At 37.1% G+C, this 26,353-nt stretch overlaps 1 protein-coding gene across 10 annotated transcripts in view; it reads right to left on the bottom strand.

Moving 5' to 3' along the window:
* The window catches only part of LIN9 (lin-9 DREAM MuvB core complex component), a 59,408-nt gene that overhangs the window by 27,548 nt on the left and 5,507 nt on the right, over positions 1-26,353 (bottom strand). For 2 of the 10 annotated variants that reach the window (XM_075088740.1, XM_075088741.1), the window contains exons 2-11: positions 25,614-25,689; positions 22,093-22,125; positions 19,706-19,800; positions 15,792-15,896; positions 13,753-13,886; positions 10,647-10,772; positions 5,665-5,822; positions 4,464-4,597; positions 3,365-3,484; positions 3,091-3,192 (exon numbers count right to left, since the gene is read on the bottom strand). In XM_075088740.1, the coding sequence (XP_074944841.1) occupies positions 3,091-3,192; positions 3,365-3,484; positions 4,464-4,597; positions 5,665-5,822; positions 10,647-10,772; positions 13,753-13,886; positions 15,792-15,896; positions 19,706-19,708 (882 nt within the window). In that variant the 5' untranslated portion in view covers positions 19,709-19,800; positions 22,093-22,125; positions 25,614-25,689. Of the gene's footprint in view, positions 1-3,090; positions 3,193-3,364; positions 3,485-4,463; positions 4,598-5,664; positions 5,823-10,646; positions 10,773-13,752; positions 13,887-15,791; positions 15,897-17,688; positions 17,762-19,705; positions 19,801-20,039; positions 20,190-22,092; positions 22,126-23,942; positions 24,060-25,613; positions 25,690-26,353 lie in introns of those variants that run through there. The other 8 variants (XM_075088734.1, XM_075088735.1, XM_075088742.1 and 5 more) reach the window with 7 other exon arrangements.

Raw genomic sequence — 26,353 nt, 5'->3', positions numbered from 1 at the left:
GATATCATATTCATACTATTCCCAGATATACTCCAGTGGTCAAGATAATGTGATTCTTTCTACAAGAAACTCTGACCTTTCACTGTATCTACAAAGTCTACCAACTTTCCCCCCTTGGTACCTTTTATTGCAGAGTCTTCCATTTTCATTTGCCAGTGTCATCAGGGAATGCTTTAACTCAGTTCAGCCCTATTTTCCTTGAGAAATTCTTGCCGAACAGCTCTATTTTCAGCATAACTCATCCTGTTTACTGTTACAGTTTATAGTTCTCATTAAACTGGAAATGAGGTTTTAGTACAATGTTTTTCCACATTACAAGAGATGAAGGAACAACCCAACCAGTACGTTTAGATTTCACTTTTAGTCAAGGGAGAATTTATACGAATACAAACATTTCAAAGTAAAGTGTGCAATAACTTACTATGGAATATTTAAAAAATTTTCATAAGCACAAAATTGTCAAAAATCCAGTATCCATTTTTAGATTTTTTCCTCATGTATTTAATTTAGAAAGATAGCACCTTTCTCCACAGCTATTGGGAAGACCCAATTCACTTTTCTGAACGTGCTGCATTAACATACTCCCTCTTCTGGACACGAAGCAATCCTGCAAACAATCTGTCCTAGATAGTTTCCTTCCCAATCCAATGTTCTTCCCCAAAACAAAACAAGGGGGTGGCAGAGGGAGAGGAAAAACAGAAAACAAAAAAACCCCACCACCTGTAACTGAGCGGTTAGGAAAACATTCTTCAAATTTTAATACTGACCGGAATATAAGAATGTAATCTATCAATTTTGACCTGCAGTATAGCCTACAAAATATTCAAGGATACATTACATATTGCATGTAAGCATGAAAGACTTTTTTTATTACTTGCTTCTTGTTGGCTTTATTCTTAATATCTTAATGTTAATTTTCGATCCATTCTTCTCCTAATATGCATATATTTGTCCACAGTTAAAACCAGAAAGATTAGCAGTCTCTGATGCCAAAATGTAAACACATAGAAATTAATACAAAGATTTCGAAAAACTAAGACTCATCAATGTAGAATTATGATTAAAACAGTTGTTACAGGTCCTGGTGCTTGTTTACAACTGCAAGTTATATGTAAAGAGAACACCCCATATGTTTATTTGTCAGTGTCTGCACATTAATTTGGCTACACTTCCTTTTGTTCCAAATAATTTCAGAACCTGCAAAAGAGAGCTAAGGGGCTGGGTTGAAACTTTATTCAAGGTGTGCTGCATTTTTTCTGTTTTCTCCAGGATAAAGTTTTCCCATTAAACTGTTTACTCATGGTATCATAAATAATTGCCTGGCAATAGTTCTCCAGGAAGTTTTCTCTGAATCAAACATTTTCTGATTATTTACTTCCTGGATCACCATTAAATCAGAATGAGGGCTTCGACTTTTTTACTGTACCAGTGTATAAGAAAGGCTAGAACATCTTTAACAGTAACTTTTAACATAAAAATACCTCTGGACTGGTGAAAGCAGTGCCAATATCAATAACCAGTATTTACCAGCCTTATATTTCACAACACCAAAATCCAGTACCATCCTTAAACTTCTAATTAAAAAGTTGATGCTTAAAATGCTTAAGATGCTAGGCTTAAATATAATGCACGGTCCTTTGATAATTTTTTTTAAGCCTCATGATTTTTTATCAAAAACCTGGATAAAGTATTAAGATGCTCACATAAACAAATGCCAAAAATTTGTGGCTTGATTTTGTTCAAAATCTTTTGACAATCTTCAAGCAAAAATACATATTAATGCAGTATCTTTGCAAAATGCCACCATTTGTAATACAAGCAAGAGATTTATAATTCTAGAGCTTCAGATTTCCCTACAACAAGTAATAGTATACCACCAAACATGACTGGGAATCACACATTTTCAGATATGGAATACAGAAACAGCATCATAAGCAGATGAACTTGATGCACTAAGTAGTTGTAAAGCTCAATACACCTTAGTTACCCAGTTTCATTGATTGCACTCAGTGACTCAAGGACAGCTGCAGATCCAGTTTAGCAGCATAAACAGTTTCTTTTGTGTATTTCCATTTTAAACATAACTGATCTTACATCAACTACATCTATTTTAAATTTTCTTAGCTAAGCTAGATGCCAAGCCACCTTCTTCAAAATTAGCTTCATACAATAAGTTTCCCCAAAAAACCTGAATAGATAATTCTGTCAAAATAAAATTAATTATGTTGAATGGCCAAAATATTAGTGTCTCGTGAGCTACAGACACAACTTGATTATTTTGACCATTTACATATACTTTAAAATTTGAGAAACATTTAGCAATATTATTTCTCAGTTCTTAATATTTTAAAACACAGATCATTCCAATCTCCTATTCAAAACAGCTTTCATTTTTAAAGAATCCAATCAGATATCTTAAGCTAAGCCAACACAAGCAGTTACATTCTTCCATCATCCTGAAGAGTAACTTGCTTTGATGAGTTTTGATATTCAGTGAATCTCAGCTTCCTAACATTACTTGTCTGTGCTCTTCTGAACTGGTGTACAAAAATCACTGAGGAACTATTTCATAAAAGATGAACAAAACTATTTTTTGTCTTATCTATAACACGTATGTTTGCTTTCAGGGAAAGAGTGATGCTTTTCTTCTCCGGGAGGGTAGGACATAACATAAAATACAGTATCATACAATATATGATAATGCACATGGGCAAATGTTCTTTGCATAATGCAAGTATATTTTAAATAATAATTTAAAAAGTCTTAGCACAGCACAAAGTCCGCAGGTAGAAATAATCTTTTTTCAGACCAAGCAGTAGAGCTGGATAAAATAAGACACACTTTTGGAGACATAAGTCCCTCCTGCAGTCTGAAGAGCAGCACATTTCAAAGCTTACAGACAAGTGAGAAAATTAAGAAGGGGCTGGGGTGTGTGTGTAGAAACAAATATTATTAACATATTTTCAAATGTTAATTTGGATATCACCATATCTGTCATAAATCCACAGAAGGTCATTTAACTGCAGAAGAATTGGCAGTATAAACACAAAAGGACAATACACAAAATTAAGAGTTGCAGTTAATACTTACCACTTGAATGAGGAATTCTACTGGAAAGCCTCCTAGTGTTTCACTATCTGTGCCTGAAATTTTGTTTTTCCATGAAGATTGTCCTAATAATGGATCACTGTCCTATACAAGAAAGAAATTTCATTTCATAGCTTATTTTTAGAGGGATTTGCTAAAATTTTTATCTTGCCGAATAACCTCAGAAAATTATTCTCAAAAACTGTTGAAGGTAACAGTTTCAATGTGTATTAGAAAATATTTAAGTGATTAATATTACATAAAAAAAATAACTTACTGTAATTGGAGACTGGAGTGAAGGTGCATAATTCAATCGGGGAGGGGTCATAAAGAACCTCGAAGGCCGTTGTTTCTGTCCAAAGGCAGCAATTGGCATGGTTTCATGAGGCTCATTGCTCTGTAAGACAGGAAAAGGAAGGATGTACTTCAGCTGTCAGACTAATTAATTTTACACACCTGCTGGAATACAGAATTTATTTCTGGAATCTGGACTAGCCGTGCCTATCCACACCCCAAACCCAGCAACATTAAACATTTTGCTTTTGGGCTAGCAGGAGCCTCAAAACGATACTTCTTTGCTGGAGGTTTCAAAGTGTTAGGGCATCGCATCAAATAAAACCTACAAGAATATTTCCAAAAACTCTACTGGCAAGTTGAAGACAAGTTGTGACTGAACAGGAGTTCAGCAGAGGCTCCAAACTCAGATCATGCCAGAGACTAGTTCTTAGACAAATTATGGGCCTTTAGTAGATTTAACACTACAGAAGATACAAAAGAACGTGAGGTCGTCTGAAAAGCTTGTAGTCTAGGTCAGACTGTTTGGCAGGAGCAATTCTTGGAGTTCATGAATTGGTGCAAAAGCCTACGAGCTAGGAAATAATCCCAGATTTTTTGACCAAAGCAATGTTCCCACAAGTAGCTTCTTTACCATAAGAAGTTTCAAAACGAGCGTCACTCACCTCGTGATACTTGCTTGTGACTACCAGAGGCCTTTCCAGACTTTGGCAAATTACAGGGGACCAGGTTTTCCTGAATATTTTCTGCAAATCCTGCCAGGATCCCATAGCAGAATTTTCTTTGGGATCTTACACTACTTGTTAGATTTCTTCATATTAAGCTCAGACTAACTTATTCCAGCCTGAGCCATTATGTTTTTATCATAGAGGGTTATACTGTTCTATAAAACTATAAACAGTAGAAGCTCATTCCCCTGAAACTTCCCATGCATCTGTTATGCTTGTTTCTACTTTATGACAATACCACCTGCATGTAATATTTTGAATTTTCTTCTTTTTGATTAAAGCATACACAATTTTAATTTTTAAAAATTTTATTTTTTATTACAGCTATTTTAAGAATGTGTCATGAATACTTACAAGAACTTCATAATCTGGGACTGTGTGTGTTCCAAGACCTGCCCTGTCAAAAGTCACTCTGTATGTGGCATTAAGAGTGTCTACAGCATCTATTTGTCCAGTGAATAGCCCATCATGGACACCTCGCAAACGTGCTTAAAAAAAGAACAACAAACCAAACATTATAACGCTCTGATACCATGAGAAAAACAGGCTCAATATATTTTTCACAAGTAACCCTTTATATGTATATTTAAAACCCACAGGTTAAATAAAAAGAAAAAAAAGTAAACCCAGGAAAAGAATCGTATGCAATAGAAATACTACCCAATTTTTTTGCAAATTTATCTTTCCAAGTCAAGTATTTCCCAAATCTAATCCTTAGCACTACGCTTACATCTAAATAAAACGCTATTTAATACCCAGTACCTTCTGACAGATTTTGCAGGCAAAAGTCAATTTCCAGGTGTTTTGCATACCATTTTTCTTTAATCACTTCCACTGAAGACTGCATATTTAGCAAAAGACAATGAGGAACACAGCTCAAGGATACAGCTCTAGGAGAGTGAGGAGAGGCAGCATTGTGCACGCCTGCTCTTCAGCGAGAATTAAGGGCAGTGTTGCTGAAGAATGCAAAAAGCAATGAACAGTAGTGGCTTAAATGGGAGATACCATGCTTAAGCGAAAAGCATCTGGATCACAAACAGGATGGAGGAATTCAAGGTTTTATAAAATCAGACAAAACTTGTGGAATGTTTTTAACAATATTCCTTCCTCAGCTACGTGTAAGTTTTTTCACTAAGGCAACGTCATGTTTAGGATACAGATCCAACTACGCCACAATATCAGTTATATGTGTGTTTCAAAACAGATATTTCTATGTTTATGGAAAAATAAAGCCGAACTTTTATATTAGGTTAGATTTTAAACTTTCAGACAGCACTCAGCTCTTCGCATTTAAGCATCTCTTTCTCCAAGATTTGTTAGATATACTAGACCAAAAAAACCGCCCAAACCAATCTACAATTTGAACAGCAGAAATAATAAATCATACTAAGTTTGTACCTCAAAACTGTATCACTGTTCTAAAAATACTAGCTAATCCTCACAAGTACCTTCTCAATACGCTAACAATAAAAACATACAATGTGCACTAAGTATATTATGGTTTACTAAAATCTTTGCGAAACACTTGGCTGTTTGTTTGTTTTTAAGAAATTACCTGTAACTTTTGTTCCTATTACAAGTGGTAATGGAATTTCTTCTGGAAGATCTTTGAACTGTGAAATATCTGCAACTTTCCGCTGCTGCAAAAGTCTGATTTTCTGTCGTTTCTGTTTTAATGCTGATCTTTCTTCTTCAAAGAATGCAGAGGAACACCTATAACACAATTAGGTAAAAACTATACTTCAATTCGGCCCTGAAAACATACATATGTAAAGACACATGAAATAAAGAGGCATAGTTTACAAATCAGTGAGGGAAAATGAGAAAGCTTGGGGCGAAGTGTTCAAGAGAAAAGAATTTAATTGAATGGATTTAGACAGTCTTACTCCCCAGAATTATCATTCCTAAAATAGCAGTTTATTTAAGAATAATACTCAGGAATGCTAGCTGTTTGCATTAGTGTATCAGAAGAATACAACTTTTTAGGACTTCTTCTGCTTATACAGATCTAGCAGGTGTCACAACAAAGCTAAAGCAGGTCTCACATCCGGTCTACTCTGAATACCAGTTGAATGCATGTAAGGAAGACTTATTGTGAGGTCCCTGTCTGCTGTCACTTACTGATACATACTAGATCCCTTTCACATGTGCTCATTAGCTCAATTAAACTAACTTAGCATGAAAGGGCACCAGACTCAGAACATAAAAGGGCACTTCTCTGTCTCTTGTACCCTGCACAGACGCAAGCAAAACTCAGCCACAAAATCTCTATTCTGCAGATTAATTTTTCTGAGATTAACCATAGTAAAAGTACAAATTTGTTTGACCTTGGGCTATTGTGTAAAATCAGATAATCTCTAGCAGTCCCCTCCCCCATTTTTTGGGGGAGTGTGTGTGTCTGTGTCCTGAAGTATAACCTAAAAGATTAAAGACCCTTTAATCTCAAGGCCCTTACTTAGTTTTATTAATTTTTCACTTTTAAACTACTGAATAGGCATGATGCATGATGCATAAAGACATTAAGGACTTGATCCTATGTCTCATTCCTTATTAAAAAAAGGTTTTATCATTCTTGTGTCAGTGAAAAGTAACTTAAAAAAGGAGTACAGATGCTATTGTAGGTCTGATTAATTGCAGAAACAGTTATTTATCCAATAATTTACTACGTTTGTTAAGTGCTTTACGGCAGTCCAGTGCAATTTAAACATTTTCTGTGGGACTTATTGATCAGTAATCAATATATAACTGTATAAAAAGCCCTGTTTTATGAGGTTATTTTAGAAGACACTGACAAATCCTCTGCTGGTTCCCTCTTCACGCTGCAAATTATTTTCTGTTTTAAATCCCTTCAAGATCTTCCTCAGTTATTTATCTTGCACTCAGTCCTGAGCAGTCAGGTCCTATTTCCAAATCTGCTTCTACTACTCTCTTATTATATGCCAAAATAAACATTCTTATGATTTCTTGTGTATACCCCTCACTCAGAATTCCACAAAGCCGTTTCACTATTATCCAAAATTTCTCTTCCTTGCAACATGTATGAGAAGATCCTAAGAACTAAGCTGCCAGGATGCTGAGACCACTTTCTTTCACATTGACCAGCAGTTTCACAGTCGTTTGTCTACACACGTACATCATTTGCCTTTTATCTTATACATGGTTTCTAAGTTATATGAGGCATAGACCATCTGTTTTGTCCAGTGTGTACAGTATTAACACAATGAGATCTTAGCCCTAAGCAAGACATTAAAACAAACAAACAAACAAAAAGAACAGGAATGAATTGAAGCTATGATGTACTTCTGTCAGGTACACACAGTAATGCACTGCATTCCTTCACTGGGCTTTCCAATCACTATCACCACAAAAGTCGTCAGTAGACTTTGTATAGTCTAGAAACTGTGCTGTAGATTGAGTGACTGTAGGTGCGTGTCCCATTCACCAATTTATCACTGAAGAGCAGAACGTGTTTACCTGTAGTTCTGTATTGTCTAATCATCCTCATTAGGAATTCAAAACATCTGGAAAGGGATATGGCAGAGAAAGAGTGACGGTGGTTGGGAGACTTATGCAAAGCTTATCTGGATATTCTCATTTAAAGATGCTGTTTCCTTCATACTTATTACTTGGGAGGAACAAGTGTGAAATAATGCTTGTCATGGGCTGTGAATATGAAGTAGCAAAATGCAGGTCAGAGCTTTTAAATTCCATTGAGGAGAACAGAGTGACTAATCAAGACAAGAAAAAAAGAAAAAAGAAAAAAAAAGCAATATAGACTTTAATAGTAGCCCTTCTAATCATGTCCAGGGTCTTGCATCAGGAACATCAGATATCACCTGATGTTTTTTGACCCATGCTCTCAGAAATACACATTAAAATGCTAATATCTAATCACTGACCTTGAAGATCCCTACAACAGCAACTACTGTTTTACTGCTAGCCCAGATGTTCTTAAAAAGTCTCTGTTCTAAATGCTGTAGGTCATGGATGTAGAAAGTATTTGCAATATATTTCTGGCATCTGTTAAAGGGAATCTCCAACCCCATGTCCCCCAAATGTATTTAATAAAGGTTATCCCATCTTCATGCCATTCCTATGAAAAAATGAAGATTAAAACTATGGTACAGATCACATTGCAACCTCATCAGTTTTCTGTAGAAACTTTTTAAGAGGTTGAACATTCTTCTCAGTTTCTACCTTGGTCATGAGAATTAGAACTAACAGAGGAATCACCACCATCATATAATGGAAGGAAAAGCATGTCTGAGCTTAATGCATATCCATTGCTATTCCACGACGCCAATTAAGTTTACACAGAGTACACAAGACTGACTATTACCTCTTCCTTTCCTTGGAGCATATCTTTCCCCACAGTCTACTGGAATCTTACAAGCTTTGCAGGCTCCCATGAAGGATACTGTTGTGCCAATCAACCACACTGTTGATGGTGTGATAGGACATTTAAAGTACCAGCAGATGTAAGAAAATATTACAATACTTAATACTTAAAACAGAATTTAAAAAAAGACAACAATCACGTGCACAGCTATCACACAGAGACACTATTATCCTCTGCCATCAACACTGTGGATGCAAAATGTTTGTTTGGTTGTTTTTTTTCTTCCCTCATGGGGAGATATCAGTATTGACATGGTATTTAGCTTACTTGTATATGATGAGGACAGACAGAAGAAATTTCTAACAGAATAGTAATGTAAAAAAACCCCTTTGCTCTAGAGGTAGATGAAAATTATCTTGAAAAAGCATTCAAATGATTTATTCAAAATCTCTTAGAACTAAGGCCAAAAACCACTCTGGACATCTTGAAAAAGACTACCAATACATGTTTTGGGTTTTTTTAATTATTAAAGAAATAAAAATCCAACAGGAATACTTATTTCATGTTGATAAAAAGCAAGAACTTATAAAGTTTTCATTAAAAAACAAAACGAGACTATATCCAGTCAAATACTTGCACTTCAGAATTCAGATAAAAGAACTTCCTGACCATTTAGACCTGTGGTTCCTTAGGCATGAGCCTCTCTTTTTAAAAAACTAACTGTATGATAGCTTAACAAAAAAACCCAACAACACCCTCCATTACCCCACCCCCACCCTACAAAAAAAAAAAAAAAAAGAAGGAAGTTTTATCAATGGTTCAACAGACTACTGAATGAGGCAAGCTGATCTTTTATAGTAGTACCCATTTTTGGCAAAAGTCAAATGAGTAAGTGATGATTAACCTCCAAATACACCATTTACCTCTTGCTGGGAAGCATGATGATAGAGAAATGAAAAACTATTTCAGTTAAGCTCAAATGATATGAACACTTTTCCAAAAGGAACTATTTTTAAGCTGGCTCTGCTGCCTTCCCTTGACTGGCAATTTTTAGTTATGTAAAGATGTTTATAGGTACAGGAGATGCAATAGCCTCCATCACACAAAATATAATCTGACTCAGTACAGTAATCTATGAAATGGATTCAGTGCTTTAGTGTTTGTATTTTCATAACTAAACCAGTCTTATTTCTGCAACACTACCTACACACTTTTCTCCTGATCTTACACAATGACAGGATAGTTGAGTTTGGGAGGTACCTCTGGAGGTCATCTGCTCCAGCAGAGTCACCTAACAAGCCGCTGCCCAGGACCATGTCCAGATGGCCTTTGAGTATCTCCAAGGATGGAGATTCTACCACTTCTCTGGGCAACCTGTGCCAGTGCTCAGTCACCCTCACAGTAAAAAGAAGTGTTTCCTCTTGTTAAGACTGAACCTCCTGCATTTCTGCTTGCGCCTGCTGCCTCTTGTCCTATCTCCAGACAATAATGAAAAAAGCCTAGCCTTGTTTTCTTTATGCCTTCTGTTCAGATATTTATACACAGAGATGAGATCCTCCCTGAGCCTTCTCTTCTCTAGGCTAAATTGTATAGGTTCTGTGAAAAGGCTGAACTGCATCAGTGGGTTTAAGAATTAAGAAATCTAAATTACAGAAAAAACTATGCCCTTTGCTAAATTCTGGCTTCTCCTCTACGATGTACAATATTTTATGGGTGACTTTCTCCCCTCTCTGTTTTGGCAGCCAAGCCAGGAAAAGTTGAGGATCTTAAAATGGTTTAAAAATACTAAAATAAATGAGATGAAAATGTGCATTTGTTTTCCCATGAAGAGCTAGTTATAGCCAGAACAAAAAAAACTTAGTGAAAATTTTGCCTGTCTTCCATGCCAGGAAGCACTGCAGCATAGAAGATACAATAAAAAATTTCAACATATCCTAGCTTGGACACTCAGTTATCTGGAGTGGGAAGAGAACATTTCAAGCATAGGCTCAGGAGAACTACATGCACAGGACACATGCATATAAGAAATGGGGGGTGGGGGGGCAGCATGTGTGCTCAGAGAACACCTTTTCAATAAAATGTTTTTCTATTATTTTGCTTTACTACCTGCATGCAAAATTATTTGAGAAGGAACAATTCCAGTAACATCAAAACTACACGTAGTTATTAGTTGAAAAGAAACAAAGGAAAAAAATTACCTCCGTGGTTTTCCCATTAATCGTCTGATTTTCCCCCACTCTACTCTTGTCAATTTTCTGGTTTTCAAATTTGGAAAAGATTCTTTCAGGCATACACAGAAGTCATTATCTCCTTCAAATAGTGGTCTGTTGAAACATAATTGATCCTCTGTTAACTACGCTTAGTAAACTTTTGTCATGAGATTTCAAAAAAAAATCCATCATAAGAAATACATTTGGAAACAAAAAGTTAGTTATATGAAAAAGGCACTCCTATTCAAAGGACAAATATAACCTGAAATAAATTCAGCTAAAATCAAAGACAGAACATATCCAGGACTATTGTTCTATTTGAGCCTTACAATCAGTGATATTTTAAAATGTTCCCCTCTCTTGTTACTACAGGGAAACATATGTATACATCCTGCTTTGTAACATATATAAAGGCATGAAATGGAACTTTGGCAAAGCCAATGCAGTGTCATGAGGATGCTGCAACACACTGAAGGAAACCATAAAGATATAATGAGGTATCGAGAATAAAGGAAGGGACAATGTGACACTGAGAAACAGAAAGATGGTACCTTTTTCATAAATTTATTAATTTATAACCCAGATTCTCAACAGAGGGTTGCAAAACACAGGAAATTGAGGCAGCTTGTCATCTTCTGCAGCTATATGGGCGAGACTTTTATGCTATCATACCATGACTCCATGATGAAGCAGAGGATCAGGATTACAGAAGTGACAGTTCAGAGATGTACACAACTTATGAATTCCTCTTTGATGCTACGATCTGCCTGTATCTCTATGTTTTATGACTGCCTGTTACTTTGGAGTACTACATTCTTCTTGGGCTGAAGAGGCAAAGGAGCAGCAATGGGTATGCCTGTCTAATAGTAGGTTAATCATTAAAGACTATGTACAACTGAAATAGATCTCACCTGGGGAGAACAAAAGAATTACTGCATCCTACATAAAGCTGCTTTTCTCCACTCTGCAGGGCACTGGGGTTTAGAGGGGAATATCCCCAAGCACAGAACAAAGAGGATCTTGTAAGCAACAGCACTTTCAAGTGAGTGGGTGGGGTGCCAGGAGAGACTCAGGCAAGAATGGAAGAGAATATTTTTGTGGTAGAAGGATCTGCAGCTGTGGGACGAAGTGAAAGGGAAACCACAAAGAATGATCAATGAGGCTCAGGAAACAGACAAGAAAGTGTACAAAGGAGTTTTATTTTATCCAGATTTGCTGCTGCTAACATATCTGCTAAGATATCTGTCTAAAGAACAACTGTTTTGTTTTGTTTGGAGAAATAGAGTCTCTATTTGATTGTTTTTACTATCACTTGTCCCTAAGCTGGCAAACTGTAAACCCACAGCATCCACAAGATTGGAAGCTCTGGGAAATGGTGTAAGCAAGCTACCGCTGCATCTGGTTCTGAGGGCCTATCCTATGATCACTGTAGTAGCTAGCAGCTCTTGAGAAGTCTGTGTCAGAAGCCAATGGGATTTTACAGAAAACAGTCCTCTGCAACAGCACAGAGCAAATCCAACTGAAACAGCTTCAATAATCTAATAATACAGATGACGGTTGTAGAGATTAAAATATTTGAAAAACTTATAGTAGGCATGGCACTGAATTGATTATTTCAATTTCAGATAAGACAATTCAATTAAAATATTTCAGACTTGTACAGTGAGCCATATTTTGTCATTTGACACTTTAAACTTTAAGCTTCTCATTAAGTCTAGATTGTATGACTCAAAGCAACATACATCCAAGTTTTTCTTCCAGATATGTAGTTTCTTTTTAAACTATGTTATATCATCTTAACACAATCATATCTTACTTAGCATCCCAAGTATACATTAGTAACTATCAAAGAGGTTTTCAGAATTACCTGCTAAACTCAAATTCTAGTCTACTGATAGACTTAGATTTCCACAGACAATTATTTAAGAGTAAACTAAAAGTTCTTGGACTGCTATAAAAATCATAATTATAAATGTCACATATTAAAATTACTAGGAATAAGTAGAGTTTGGGTTCTTGAGGGATTTTTTTTGGTGGGTTTTGTTTGTTTTGTTTTTTTCTTTCCAAATAAGGGGAGGGGGAAAAAAGCATGTAAAGACTACTTCTTTCAAAGGAATTAAACCCTACAGATGATGAATTTAAAACTAACTAAAAGGGACATGTAATTTTTCTACTTGTGATGAACATATCCTAAAATGTTTTTCTGTTGCTATGACTGCCTTCTCAGTTAAGAAAAACAGCCACAGCAATCGTGATTAAAATAGGAAAGAAAAACAGTAATTATTTTGTTATGAATAAATTCTGGAAAAGAATGCTTGTTAACTCTGAAGCCATTCTTCAGAATATTAAATACTGGTGTTTCATCTTAGTCAATCAGCATAGATTTTAAGATTCCATTAATCAATAATGACTATTTCTTTTTAGAATTATTAGTTTTTCATTATTTGGGACTAAATTTAAATGGTTCCTTTAAACAATTCATACCACCTTGCTAGTGGCATTAAGAGAACAATTGCAAAGACTCTGAGGCACAAATTGCAGAAACAGTCTAGGACATAGATTAGGAGATCCAAGGACGACGCTGATATCTAGACAACAGCTGAATGGTCACAACATGGAGCTCTGTTAGTGATCACAATAAACACAGGATGATGGGGAAGAAAAATCCAAAAACCAACATTCACAGCTTTTAGGGAAGCAGCGCTCTATGAAGAAGCAGTCTCCTTCCCATCCCCCCGTGTGTAACACTGATCCAAGGGTTCAAAAAAGTCTGAGTGTTCTGATAACTTCGTGCTTAAGACACTAAAAACATTATGAATAAAATCTTGTATATGGTAGAGGCAGAGGTGATAAAAAATTATTTCCATGAAGGAAGGCTTTCCACAGAAGGCTACCCAAGGAACTACCCAAGTAGGTTGCTCATTATAAAAAAAGAGAAAAAAAAACCCAACACAGCAATAAAATAATTTTCAATAACTAATAACTTAAGAATAAGCTTTGGAGTATCTAACCAATATATGGAAAACTGCAGCTCAACTTCAGAAAATTACTTGCTTATATAATTTTATCTTATTAGTATAGAAAACAAACATACTTATCTATATTTGAATAGAACCATTCATATATACACCACTTGTGAGCTTTGGGAAGTTTGAGCAGATTACGAAGCCGTAAACCAATCTTCTGTGATGCTTTCTTGTCTGGTGTTGGCATTGTTGTATTAAACTTCTACATAGTAAAATAAAGGAAAAAATTAAACACATTCTAACATTCTTCGATATTCAAATAATTAAAATAGGTTTTCTTGACAAAAGTTTGCACATGTGTAATTGTTACATTTTAATCACACATACTGTTTCATGACCAGTTTTTTTGTTGCAGATCTATAATAATCCTCACTGTGTTATATCAGCAATGCAATCAAACATAACAGATAGCAAACTCTAGCAGGAGCAATACAACAAATTATCTCTATACAAAGCTCTTTTAACAGAAATGTTTTCCAACGCCGAAACTACAACTGGTAACAATGGCACGGCACTAGAGTACACACAGACTTCAAAAGTTTGAGGCACTACTGAACATTGTCTCAAGCGAGCATGATGTTGCAGCTCAGATGCTAGCAACACCAACTGCCTCATTTGCACTACTGCCTCTAGTCTTGCTAACGTTTCTTAAACTGAGGATGAAGCTAGCACAGGAATGTAATACAGCCAAAGCTTTTAGCAGAGTGTCTGCTTTTTTGAAAACTCCAAGAGGAACTAGCATGGACATAAGCAATCAACTTTTAACTACATTTGAAAGTTAAATTGCAGAGAAGACACTGTCTTAGATTGCATGCATAATACATAGACCTGCGTTTAAATAAGATCGTAGCAAAAGAATTCCGTAATTTTGTTCCAAGGATGGCTGTCTTAACAGAGAGAAAGAACAACTTATTTACAAAAAATAACAGCTTTTTGAGAATATTAGTTGAACTGGGTCCCCATGCCATAATCAGTTGTCATCCTTCCCCAAACGCTCAAAAGTATTTTGACCTTCAGAAGCAGCAATAATAGGATAAAACATAAGGTAGGCACCTTGCTGGCTGCTGCTGCACTTAACCACTACCTTCTACATACAGGTCCCCTTTCTCCCACTGGAATTCCAGGAAACAAAGCCTAGCAGGACAGCAAGATCTGTGAGCTACAGCAGCTGCAGTCCCTCACAAATGTTTATCTAGCAATCACTGGGCCCCCTGAACCAGACATTTAAGTACAAAGAAACCAGACTTAGACCGTTATCCAGGCCTTTCTACTGTTAAGAAATCATGGTCATGAATAGAGAAACATTGTGGTCCTCATCTCTGATAAAATGGACCCAGAAAAATGGCAACTGCTAAGTCTTCCCCATTTGACACTGCACAGTGCAGTTCAGAAGGCAAATAAGACCAGTAATCAAATATCATTTTTTCAGTGTGGCAAATTCAGGGTCATAAGGTGATGGTACAGAGAAGCGATTGGGTAGATAAAGGTACTACAGAGCCAATTCTTTGTGACTAAGAGATGTTGCCCTCTCTAACATAGCAAATAAAGGTTGCGAGAAATTACAGCTGCTCTTTCATGCTCTGTCAAAGAGTAGACAGTCGAGTAGAAAAAAAAACTGTTTGGAGGACATGGTCATTATAGGATCAAGAAGGAATAGAGGCCATGAATACATTTCAGCTACAAATCTAGAGCAAGTTCCTAACTCTTGGAATACATTAAGTTCTATAGCAGTCTTCTAAATGATGTAGTCAGTGCAAGAAACCTAGTCAGTTTTTAACTGAAGCTGAATAAATTTATGCAGACTACAGGATACAATTTTTTGCAGGAACAATATCAGCAATTAGTCTGGAATCCTTTCTAGCTCTGTATGCTTATGTCCAGGATCAGAAAGAACAGGTACTCCCATAAACAAACCGAGGAACCCAGTTGTGAGGAAGAAAAATATAAATCTGTTTTGAATTGCAGCTTACTCGTAGCAACAGCTTTCCTCACAAGAATATTCATAAACTGATAATGCAACTTGAAAAGCAAACGTATTCTAACTTTTAGCTAACACAGACAGGTTTGTTTCCCTTTTTGGTAAAAATATCCGCATACATGTAGGTACCTGTGGAACCATCGCAACCTTCTGATTTCTTTTGGGTGACCTTGTGTTTATTTGTCTGTCATCTTCTTCACAGAAGAGTCGACTCCGTTTTGAATTTCTGAAGGGCTGCATGTATCAAAATTAAGAATGAATTACAAGAAAAAAATAATCTGATTTCTCTCTTCATGCACAGAATTCACAGTGAGAGAAATGGAATGCCTTTTCTCTTGCCATCTATTGTTTTTAAGGCACATGGTACTCAATAAATAGTGCCTCCTAGCAGTTAGAGATCTAAGGGCTGAGAGATGAGAAGAAGGAATTTAAGATTCCAGGCTTTCCAATGCTAACTATAACCCATTACTATACCACTGGCCCAGTGCCACGGAAGTATTTAGAACCTAACTCCCACTTGTTTCCAGAGGAGTTAGGTATCTAAACACTTGTGTATCTAAGCTTAAAATAGGCCTTGCTTTGGTTATAAGCACATCTGTTAAACAGTTTGTTCTGAATTTTGGGTCACAAAAAAGTTTATTCAAACAGCGTATTTGTTTTGGTATGTTCTCAGTAAAAACATTAGTCAGGTATTTTTTTTGCAAGCATTTCTTACGAGTCTAATAAAGTGTTGTGGGCTTGTTGTTTGGTTTTTTCTTTTTTTTAAAGTCATTGAAAGTGCCTATACTGCAAAATGCCAAGAAGCTGAAGTCTGAAGAAACTAAGCTTGAGTGAGTTATGTGACTATATCACAAAAAGAGAAGAATTTAGGATTTATGCTAACTAAAATTTACCTGTGTGCCAAGATGTTATAGCTCTAAGAGAATTAGAAGGCTGACTGAAAACAAGAAACCATATTGCAAATTTGTGTAATGAAAAAAAATACTTCCATTTAGTTATTCCTCAACATTTTACCCTATATAAAAAAACCTGTGCTTCCAATGAGGGCAAAAGAATAACCTATGACTGGCTGGTAGTGCTGAGAGCGAGCAGCTTTTCCTTCCATGAAGACTTTGTGGCCCAGCACAGGAGCCAGCCACAACTGAAATGTGTCTCCTTTGCAGAACCCCAAGACTGCACGCTGTAGCATTCCTTGTATTTCAAACTATTTACAAAGGTGATGAGCAAAGGCAGAACAAATGCAGATTTCACTTCTTTCAGTACAGATGGTAAAAGTGCTATGAATTTATATGGGTATGAAACCTTTAACACCCACAATGTGAAGAATACTGATGACAAAGATAAGCCCTTAACAGGAGTCAGATACAAAATATAATCAACAAAGCAAAATAAAACTTCACTAATAAGCATTTACATTTAAGAAAGACATTTAATAAGTTTGTGACTGATTAAAGTATCTGTTTAAAAAGAGATATTCTCTATTAAATTAGCAAAAGATCTGCCCCATGCCACGCAAACAGCTGGAGCTTTCCCAGGGAAATGAGTCTTTCTTACTCTAAGTTATATATATTTTATAAATATAACTACACAAGTGTATTTAAGTAACAGTAGTGCCCTGTATGCGCTAGGCACCTAAGCATATTCAGCACACAGGCAAAAACGTCCATTCCCTGTAGATGTTACAAACCGGGAAAGAGACACACACTGAACAGAGGAACTATATATTGGCAAGGCAACCAAATGATGCCCACATCATATTAACATAGTAATTAGTTTATCATAGTAATTGTTATGGATGTTGTTCTTCTTTCTTCACCTAGATACATTGAGTTCTTTTCTTCACATCTCCCAATTCACTAAACCTTAAATACAATCTTAAATTTCAATGGCAATATCTTTATGTTCTTTTATAACTTCTCTGCTGTCATTGACAAACCATCACCCTAAAAAAGAAGGGTCAGAAGTATTCTAACTTTTGAGCAAGAAAATAAATCCACAATCCTATTCCAACAACAAAAATTCTTACATTGTAGAACTCCAGGACTTTTTAAGCACAGCATTCTGCCCACAGGATGAAGAGCCAGGTTCCTATTGAAGATCTGCAATTATATTTTAGTCTTGACATTTGAGATGCTGGTTCCAGAACAACATTTTTCTCCCAAATGTCTATATAGTTCTTCTTGATTTTCTGATGCTATACCAGATGAAAAGCATGTGCCAACACAGGAACACAAATGCTAAAACAATCTAGACAAAACATAAGAGTTCCTTCAACCTTATGCTAAGGCTACGATCGAGATCAAGAGAACTGTTTTACAACCCTCAATAGAAGCTGCCAAATTCTATTCCAAGAAACTATGCACAATGATAAGAGTGTTTCATCAGTCTGGATTGCCAGTGCCTCACACAAGAAGGAAATAAAAAGCATCCCAAAGAGGTATCATCCATGTCAGCTAAATGGGTCAGGCATTTTTTGCAAGATTTTTCAACCAACGGTACAACATATCTGCAAAACTTCCAGTGTTCATGGAACTCAAACTGGCACGGAACCGAGATGTGACTACATCCCGTCTCCGCAACATGGACCACTGCTAACACATCAAACTATCCCCTGATCTTTCTCCCAGCTTTCTATGGAATACTGAGCTACATTCAAAGTTTGACTCCTCATTTTTAATATCTAAAGATTGACAAAGTCTTCGTACAAGTGTTATGGCTTTGGTTCTTTAGCACATGCAATCTTCTAAATTACTGGTAAGGCTTGTTTCTGGGAGAATGAGCATTCCTGAGGAACAGCTGAAAACTGTGACATGAACTCCTGCAGGAACTAAGGCCTATCACGAAGTCCTGGTCACTGTCTGGAATTGTGTTTTGTAGACCTTATATTCTCTAGCATAAACACATACCAACATGTGTGTATACATATCTGCGTGAATCCTACCAAACTAAATACCTTCTCTGTGTCATTTTCTTTCTACAGGGAGAGGATGACAGAATAAGCCACATAAGACAGATGTTAGTCATAGTGCTTAACGCACCACTGGATGCTCCTCAGATATTTTGATTATGTGCAGAGCAGGCAAGTGCAAGTTTTCAAACAAAATATTTCCCTTCCAATAAACAAACAGTTCACAAAAAATAATGATTTGCATAAAAAACAGGTGATAGCTGGCAAATTGGTCACAATCACTGTAGAAGAAGCCAGCACCAGAAGAGTATGGGAGAAACATCTGCCTAGCAATTGAGACAGTATTTCATATACTCTCAGGGTGTAGTAAAAAGAGCACACAGTATTACAGATGTAGCCAAACAAGGCACTGGGTGCAATATAGCTGGTGGCAAAACCAAACCAAAATCACATAATTTGGTAAGGTAGAGGAGGTTGAGAGTAGTCAAGAAAAGCTTGAATGTGATACATCAGGGAGAAAAACAATGGAATATTTCAAAAACAGACAGGGAAACGGTCAGCCCAAACACCTGCCTTTGGAGGCTACAGGCTCACTACCTTTCATTCCCCCACCCCAAGGTTGTTCTTTAATGTAAGGTCTCCTGTGAGACCTCTCAGAATACTATGTGACATTTCACCGACATTCCTTTATTTTTATTAAAATCTGTCCCCAGAAGGCACAATGATGGAAGTGAATTACGACATTTTCCCTTCATTTTCTTTACGCATAATTTCTCAGGCATAATTAGAAGTGAGATATTTCATGAGATAAAACAAATGGTTGATCAGAAATGGTGATTCCTAAGTTCAAGGTGGTAGATACAATACAAACATTTCACACAGCACTTGCTTTACAAAGAAAAAGAGATAAAACGATTACGAGCTATTTTGGACAAGGTCAGCAATTTGTTTGATTATTCATATATAAAATATGTTTTCATCTCATATTCAAACTGTGTAGACTGATTGTGAAGAACAGAGTTTAAAATTTGGAAAATATGAAACCATAAATCTCAGCCAAATGTTTTGATCCTTAACTTTGATTCATTTTATGGTATTTTACCAATCATGAAGTTGTCTTTTTATTGCTTCTTACCATTTCCACTGCAGAACCAGCATTCTTGCTTTTCCAAATGGGTGTTTTCTGCAGAGAATTATACTTTTCATTCCACGAACTCGATAAACTTCCCTCTGTTGTAAAGAAATCATGTCATTAACACACATATACATACATGCATGTTTTAACATAACTGCTATCCAAAAGCTAGTATAACATCATCAACTACTAATAGATTTTTGTTATTTGCAACATCTTCTTTGAATGCAACTACAAATGGATTTTAGATTTCAATATTTTTATTAAATTGTTCTGAACATTAATTTAAAAAAACTGAAAGAGACTTTCAGTCCGAGGAGAAACATGAACAAACCATTTTTTACTCCTGACAACATTTAGATTTCTTCAGACCTCCTTTGCTGGAATCAGTTACTTCCACTGCCAGGTTGACACACATGTAGACAGCTGTATTGTGGCTGTATCTGGAACCTGAAGAAGGTCAAGCTGTACAAGACCTGGCCTTCTTCTGGTTCTAAAAAATTAAGTGGGCACACACAAACAGTAAACTAAATATTACTGAAACAAACTTATATTATTTACAACACATTCAACAGACCATGTCTTCTTCCTTGGGTAACAGAAGCCTTGTAATATATAAAGGAACTTCTATTGTTGGGCAGGTAAGTATTCAAAATTTGTATGAATATTCATGAAGACAATTTCAAACAAAAATATATAAGAAACAGATCTTTGATTTAGCCCACAACTTGCTCACAGAAAACACAATGAGATTGTGAAATTCCTTCCTAATGCAAATTTTGTTACATGTACAGGACTCACTAAGAAGCCTTCTCCTATCTCATCCTCAAGAGAGGAGAGATTACCTCAATCTTCTCATCAAACCTGATGCCTAGGCAGTACTTAGGAAGAAAAAACACATTTCAGGAATTTCACCCAGAAAAGCAGTGTCCAAACACACCACAACATATGTAGTTCCAACCACCAAGGATTATTAGTCTATAGCGCTAACAAATATCCATAATAAAGCCAATTGTATTTCAACAAAAAACCTTCTTCAGTGTGATTTTCTTGAACTTTTTGAAGCCATAGAATCATAAAATCACTTAGGTTGGAAAAGGTCTTTGAGATGACCGTTGAGGGAGGGTGTCAGGACAATGGGACAAGACTCTCTTCAGTAGTGCCCAACGACAGGACAAGGGGCAATGGGCACAAGTTGGAACACAGGAAGTTCCACCTAAACATGAGAAAAACACTTCTTTATTGTGAGCGTGACAGAGCAGTGGAACAGGCTGCCCAGAGAGATTGTGAAGTCTCCTTCCCTGGAGTCATTCAAAACCTGCCTGGCTGCGTTCCTGTGTTCTCTGCTCTAGGTGTCCCTGCTCAAGCAGGGGGGTTGGATAAGATGATCTGCAGAGGTCCCTTCCAACCCCTACCATTCTGTGATTCTGTGAGATCAAGCCCAACTGTACACCTAACACTGCAAAGTGCACCACTAAACCATGTCCCCAAGCACCACATCTACGTGTCTTTTAAATACCTCCAGGGACGGTGACTCAACCACTTCCCCGGGCAGCCTGTTCCAATCCCTGACAACCCTTTCAGGAAAGATATTTTTCCTAATACCCAATCTAAACCTCCCCTGGTGCAACCTTAAGGCCGTTTCCTCTTGTCCTATAGCTCATTACTTGGCAGAAGAGACTGACACCCACCTCACTACAACCTCCTTTCACATTGTTGTACAGAGTGATAAAGTCTCCTCTCAGCCTCCTCTTCTTCAGGCTAAACAACCCCAGTTCCCTCAGCCAATCCTTACAAAACTAATCTCCAGACCCTTCACCAGCTTCATTGCCCTTCTCTGGACATGCTCCAGCACCTCAGTGTCTTTCTTGTACTGAGGGGCCCAAAACTGAACACAGTATTTGAGGTGTGGCCTCACCAGTACTGAGTACTGGGGCACGATCACTGCCCTACTCCTGCTGGCCACACTATTCCTGATACAAGCCAGGATGCTGTTGGCCTTCTTGGCCACCTGGGCACACTGCTGGCTCATGTTCAGCTGGCTGTCAACCAACACCCCCAGACCCTTCACCACCAGGCAGCTCTCCAGCCACTCCTCCCCAAGCCTGTATCATTGCATGGGGTGGTTGTGACCAAAGTGCAGGACCTGGTACTCGGCCTCGTTAAACCTCATACAATTGGCCTTGGCCCATTGATCCAGCCTGTGCAGGTCCCTCTGCAGAGCCTTCCTACTCTTGAGCATATCAACACTCCTGCCCAACTTCTGGTTTGCAAACTTACTCAGGGTGCACTCAACCCCCTTGTCCAGATCATTGATGAATACCTCCGAAACTAAGTACACCTGAAAGTCAAGTTGGGTACAAGTAAGTAACACATTAATTTCTTACCTTTCAAGCTCACAAGTGCTTTTGCTGAAGAACCTGCAATATATAAAATGTCCAGATAAACAATGAGTTATTTCAAACCATACAACCTATGCAGAGTCTACTCATTCTTAATTAATTCTTATGCAAAAAATGGAATTTAATATTAAAACTTTCACAGCTGAATGAGTGACCCCAGTGCATCCTCCATGGCACTAAGTATAGCATTATATGTTTATTACCCAATAAATCTTGAAAGCATATTCATGTTTTGTTTTTTGCTTTAGTTCCACAGCTTCAGACGCTGAGCAATTTTGGTCAACCCAGCAAATTCTGCACAAGCTTTATGTCCAAACTACATACTTCCACGCGGCTGCTTGTTTGATGCAGTTATAAATATATGATGCAACTGATAAGGAAACTGTAAGGAATGCCTTTTTTTTTTTTTTTTAATTATTTCTACCAATTCAAAATTCTTCAATGCCAAAAATTTCCATGAAAGCAGTAGTTTATGCTCTCTAAGCTTGGTTCACAAGTAGGGAGATAGATAGTTCGTTGCCCCCTGGTGGAATCTCCTTATTTAGAAAGGCATCAGATTCAGATATAAATGCCGACAAGACCCTTAGTTTGCTTGAACTGTTCAAACTGTGTAACTCATCCATCAAAGTTTCACTTCTCCCCTTCCACTGCATCTGTAGGATCTCTGCAGTGCTTCTGGGCCAGGAAGGACAAAACTGGGCCTCACTACAGCCTTCACGCTCTGGAATTTTCAAAAGTCTAAGAACAAGCTGCTTGAAGCAACTACGTTGGCAGAGGGGAAAGATATTTCTGCATGACAGTGCTTCCACAGATTCATGCTTTTCTCTCAAATCAAGTTCATCTTTCCAGCTATGTTCCAGTGTTGCAACCACTCCTTCTTGCATTGCATCTTCTTCTCCCCTCTCAACTCCCTCCTTCAGCTTCTCTTTGCAACTGCTGATCCAAGAACATTTCTGACTCCAAAGGTGTGGAAATTCCTTTTCTTGTGGCTGCCCTGTATCTAGGTCCTAATCCCGCTAATTTCCCAGTGCCAGAGATCCTTGCCTCTAAGAGGGTACATTCCAGTGAATATCACATACCCAAAAAATGAATTATTGTGCCTTTCCAGGGAAACAGAGCATTTTGGTTTTGTGTGGACTGTTGAAGAGAATACAGGTGTGCAGCAATGGCCAAAAACAAACAAACAAAAAAACCCAAACCCTACATTCCTTATTTTTTCATCATATTACTTTGCTTGCTGCCATCTTATTATGCCACGTTTTAAAAAGTTCAATAAAAAAAGAAAAAGGAAAGTTTCTGTTCCTGTCAAAAAATTTAAAAAAAAAAAAGTTTAAGATATGAAAGTGAATTAGTTTTGACTCACTGGTGGTTTAGAGGGCCCCTACTCCAGTATCTCCCAAGCTGTTCAAATCTACAACAGCTAACATATGGGATTACATGGCAAAAACAAGGTGACAAACCTTGGCTATACTGTTGCCCTTACTGCACATTTCATTTTTGACATGTCACCTTTGTCAGGTTGGAGACCTAACAGTGACTGGTAGAGGAACATGCTTCTGTGATGATCCGATTCACAGTGAATTCAGCTCTTGTAATGAAGCTGTACATTAAAGGTACCACAGGATTAAAGCCTTTTTTTTCTTTATTTCATACCAATAATCACTGTACACTGTGCTTGCACAAATACACGGGTACCCTGCTATCAACCAAGAATGCAGTCCTGAACAGTAAGAACAGTGAAGAACTACTGTCCCCCACAAATTAACATAAGGGGTGGTGGGAAGTGTGTGCAGGGATTAATAAGCATGCGCAGTTTAAGAACTTGGGGAAAGTACATGTCATTGCAGATGGAGAGGCAGAAGCAGGGTCTTCGGGACTGTCAAATGGAGGAGATGCTGGCGTTTCAGAATGGAGCGCTATTCTGAAGGATCTCAGGCACTTCATCTGTAAGACTGAACATACAATTATTTTCCTCTTTTTCTGACCACTTTGCTCATATGAATCAAGTTCAATCTATTCAGTCAAGGGTGAGTATGTCAACAACAGAAACAGAACAGCTCAGCAAGAGGCAGCAAAGCTTTATATGGGGGATGGTGGCAATCTCATAGCTGAAGTGCTTGAGATCCTTTGCCAAACATCCAACTCAGATGCTTCACCTGTGAGACTGATGATGGATCAGCAGAGCAGGGCATTAGATGACTGGCACCAGAAACAACAGGTAGAGAAGTGATGGACAGCAGAATGTTATCGCACTACCTCCTAGCTTTATAAGATTACCGCTCCAAAACAGCATTAGTTGCCAAGGACTTTTCCACATGGGATAGTTAATCTTCAAAAGATGCATGATAGAATAAGGCTGCTCATTTGTTTTCACTTAATCTGCAACTGAAGTAATGTAGCCAGAAAAGGGCATCTTTTTTTAGGAATACAAGTGTCCAAATAAGAAATTCCTGATCTAGGCAAGTTCAAAATTAAACTAAACTATTTTAATATAACAAGTTTCAGGAAATTATTAACACCAACACTTCTGTAGCTTAAAGCATTAGAATACATGTAGGATATCAAAGTGACAATGGAGATGTCCCTAACCTTAATTTTACCTTAAAGGCAACAATATGATACATGGGTCTTCTTGTCAAGTTCTATATTGATTTTAGGGGCTACCTGCAACAACACCAAACTTCAAGGAATACAGTACATTTCCCTACTTTTTCCATTTATTTTGGCAGTACTGTACCAGGGCCACAAAACCAGAAACTAGGATGATCTTCTAAGCAATAACGTGTTACAATAAAAAACAACCAACATTTAATACAGCTAAAAGCATTTCAGAAACTATAAAAATTGTGAAGTGATTCAGGATATTATTAAAACCATCCAAAATTTTAGTTAAAATAATTATTAGATTTATAATATCCCAGCCTCATGTTAAATGCCAATAATTTTGTAGACTCCTGTTCTGAATAACAAATACATAATCATAGGCTGTCTTTTTAACCAGCATTTTAATTATAAACAGAGATTAAAGTAGAATATACACACATGCTTGAATGTAAATACCTATTATGACAATGACACAGATTTCATTTCTGCAGACATCAAACACTTAAAAAACAAGTGGGTGGAAAGGAAGAAACAAGGTCTATGCATCATTTAGGGTATTACAACCAAAATCTACTTCCAGCTCCTCCAGGGTCAGAAGATCACGGAGGTGACTTTCTTAATACTCAGAGTAAAAAAGCCTCAATCTAGGGAGGAAATACAGCCAGCTCACCACAGCAGTGGCTCAGGAATTAAAAGGCCTGCTTTCAGAAGCTTATACCGCCATACTGTTCCAGTGCAAACTGTGATTAGCTTCGTCTTGTCTTATTATCCTATTGAGTGTTGCTTTGCATATGTTGTTAGTAAATTACTTGAACACAGCGTTCACACTTGACTGAGTTTGAAAAATTAGGAAAGGATTCAGAACAGAACTAGAAGAAAGATTTGAAGATCTATAAACATGCCTTATTGCGAGAAAGTCAAGACACTCCAATCTTGTTCTTCCCAAAGAAGGTCAAGATCTGCACTGATCACAAGTATCTACAAAGGAAGATAATTCAGACAGTAAATAGCTGTGGAGCCTTTTTTTACAAGGAAAGGCATAACTAGGTCTATTTGTCGGAAAATGACATTGGATAAGTTCAGGTTAGCAATGAATGCAATGTTTAACAGATTTTATGTAACTATACTAAGAAAGAGCATGCCAAGCTTCCTGTGATTCAAAGTCTTTAAACCAAGTTTATATCTATTTTTAAAGAGAAAACTATAGCTAAAAAGGAACCATGGACTCAATGCACAGAAATTCCAAACAAGTATCCTAGCATGCTTAAGGAAGAATGTAAGACGATTATAATGGCCTTTTCTGGCCCTAAAAAAAACCACAAAAAACTGTAAAATATGTGCACCACAGATGTGCAGTAAAAATAACTGGGTGCTAGATTATGAAGCATTTAATAGAATGATACAGGAAGCTCATTAGTAACTAAGAGCCAGGAATAAGTGTATTTATACGTTTTATAACACTTGCAAGAAGTGATTTTCAGGAAGCCCATGTAGAAATGAATTTTTTAAAAAAATCAGCATTAAAATAACCTCAAGTCTGCCATGTCTAGCATGGTAAGAACCCTGATGTTTTCATGCTAGGCTAGCTAGAAACTTGACTCACTTCAGCAGCTGCCGATGTGGGGTCTGGCGGATGGACAGC

The sequence above is a fragment of the Phalacrocorax aristotelis genome, chromosome 3 (genome assembly GCF_949628215.1).
Source record: "Phalacrocorax aristotelis chromosome 3, bGulAri2.1, whole genome shotgun sequence".
Classification (NCBI taxonomy): domain Eukaryota; kingdom Metazoa; phylum Chordata; class Aves; order Suliformes; family Phalacrocoracidae; genus Phalacrocorax; species Phalacrocorax aristotelis.
This window is presented reverse-complemented; position numbering and strand designations above follow the sequence as displayed.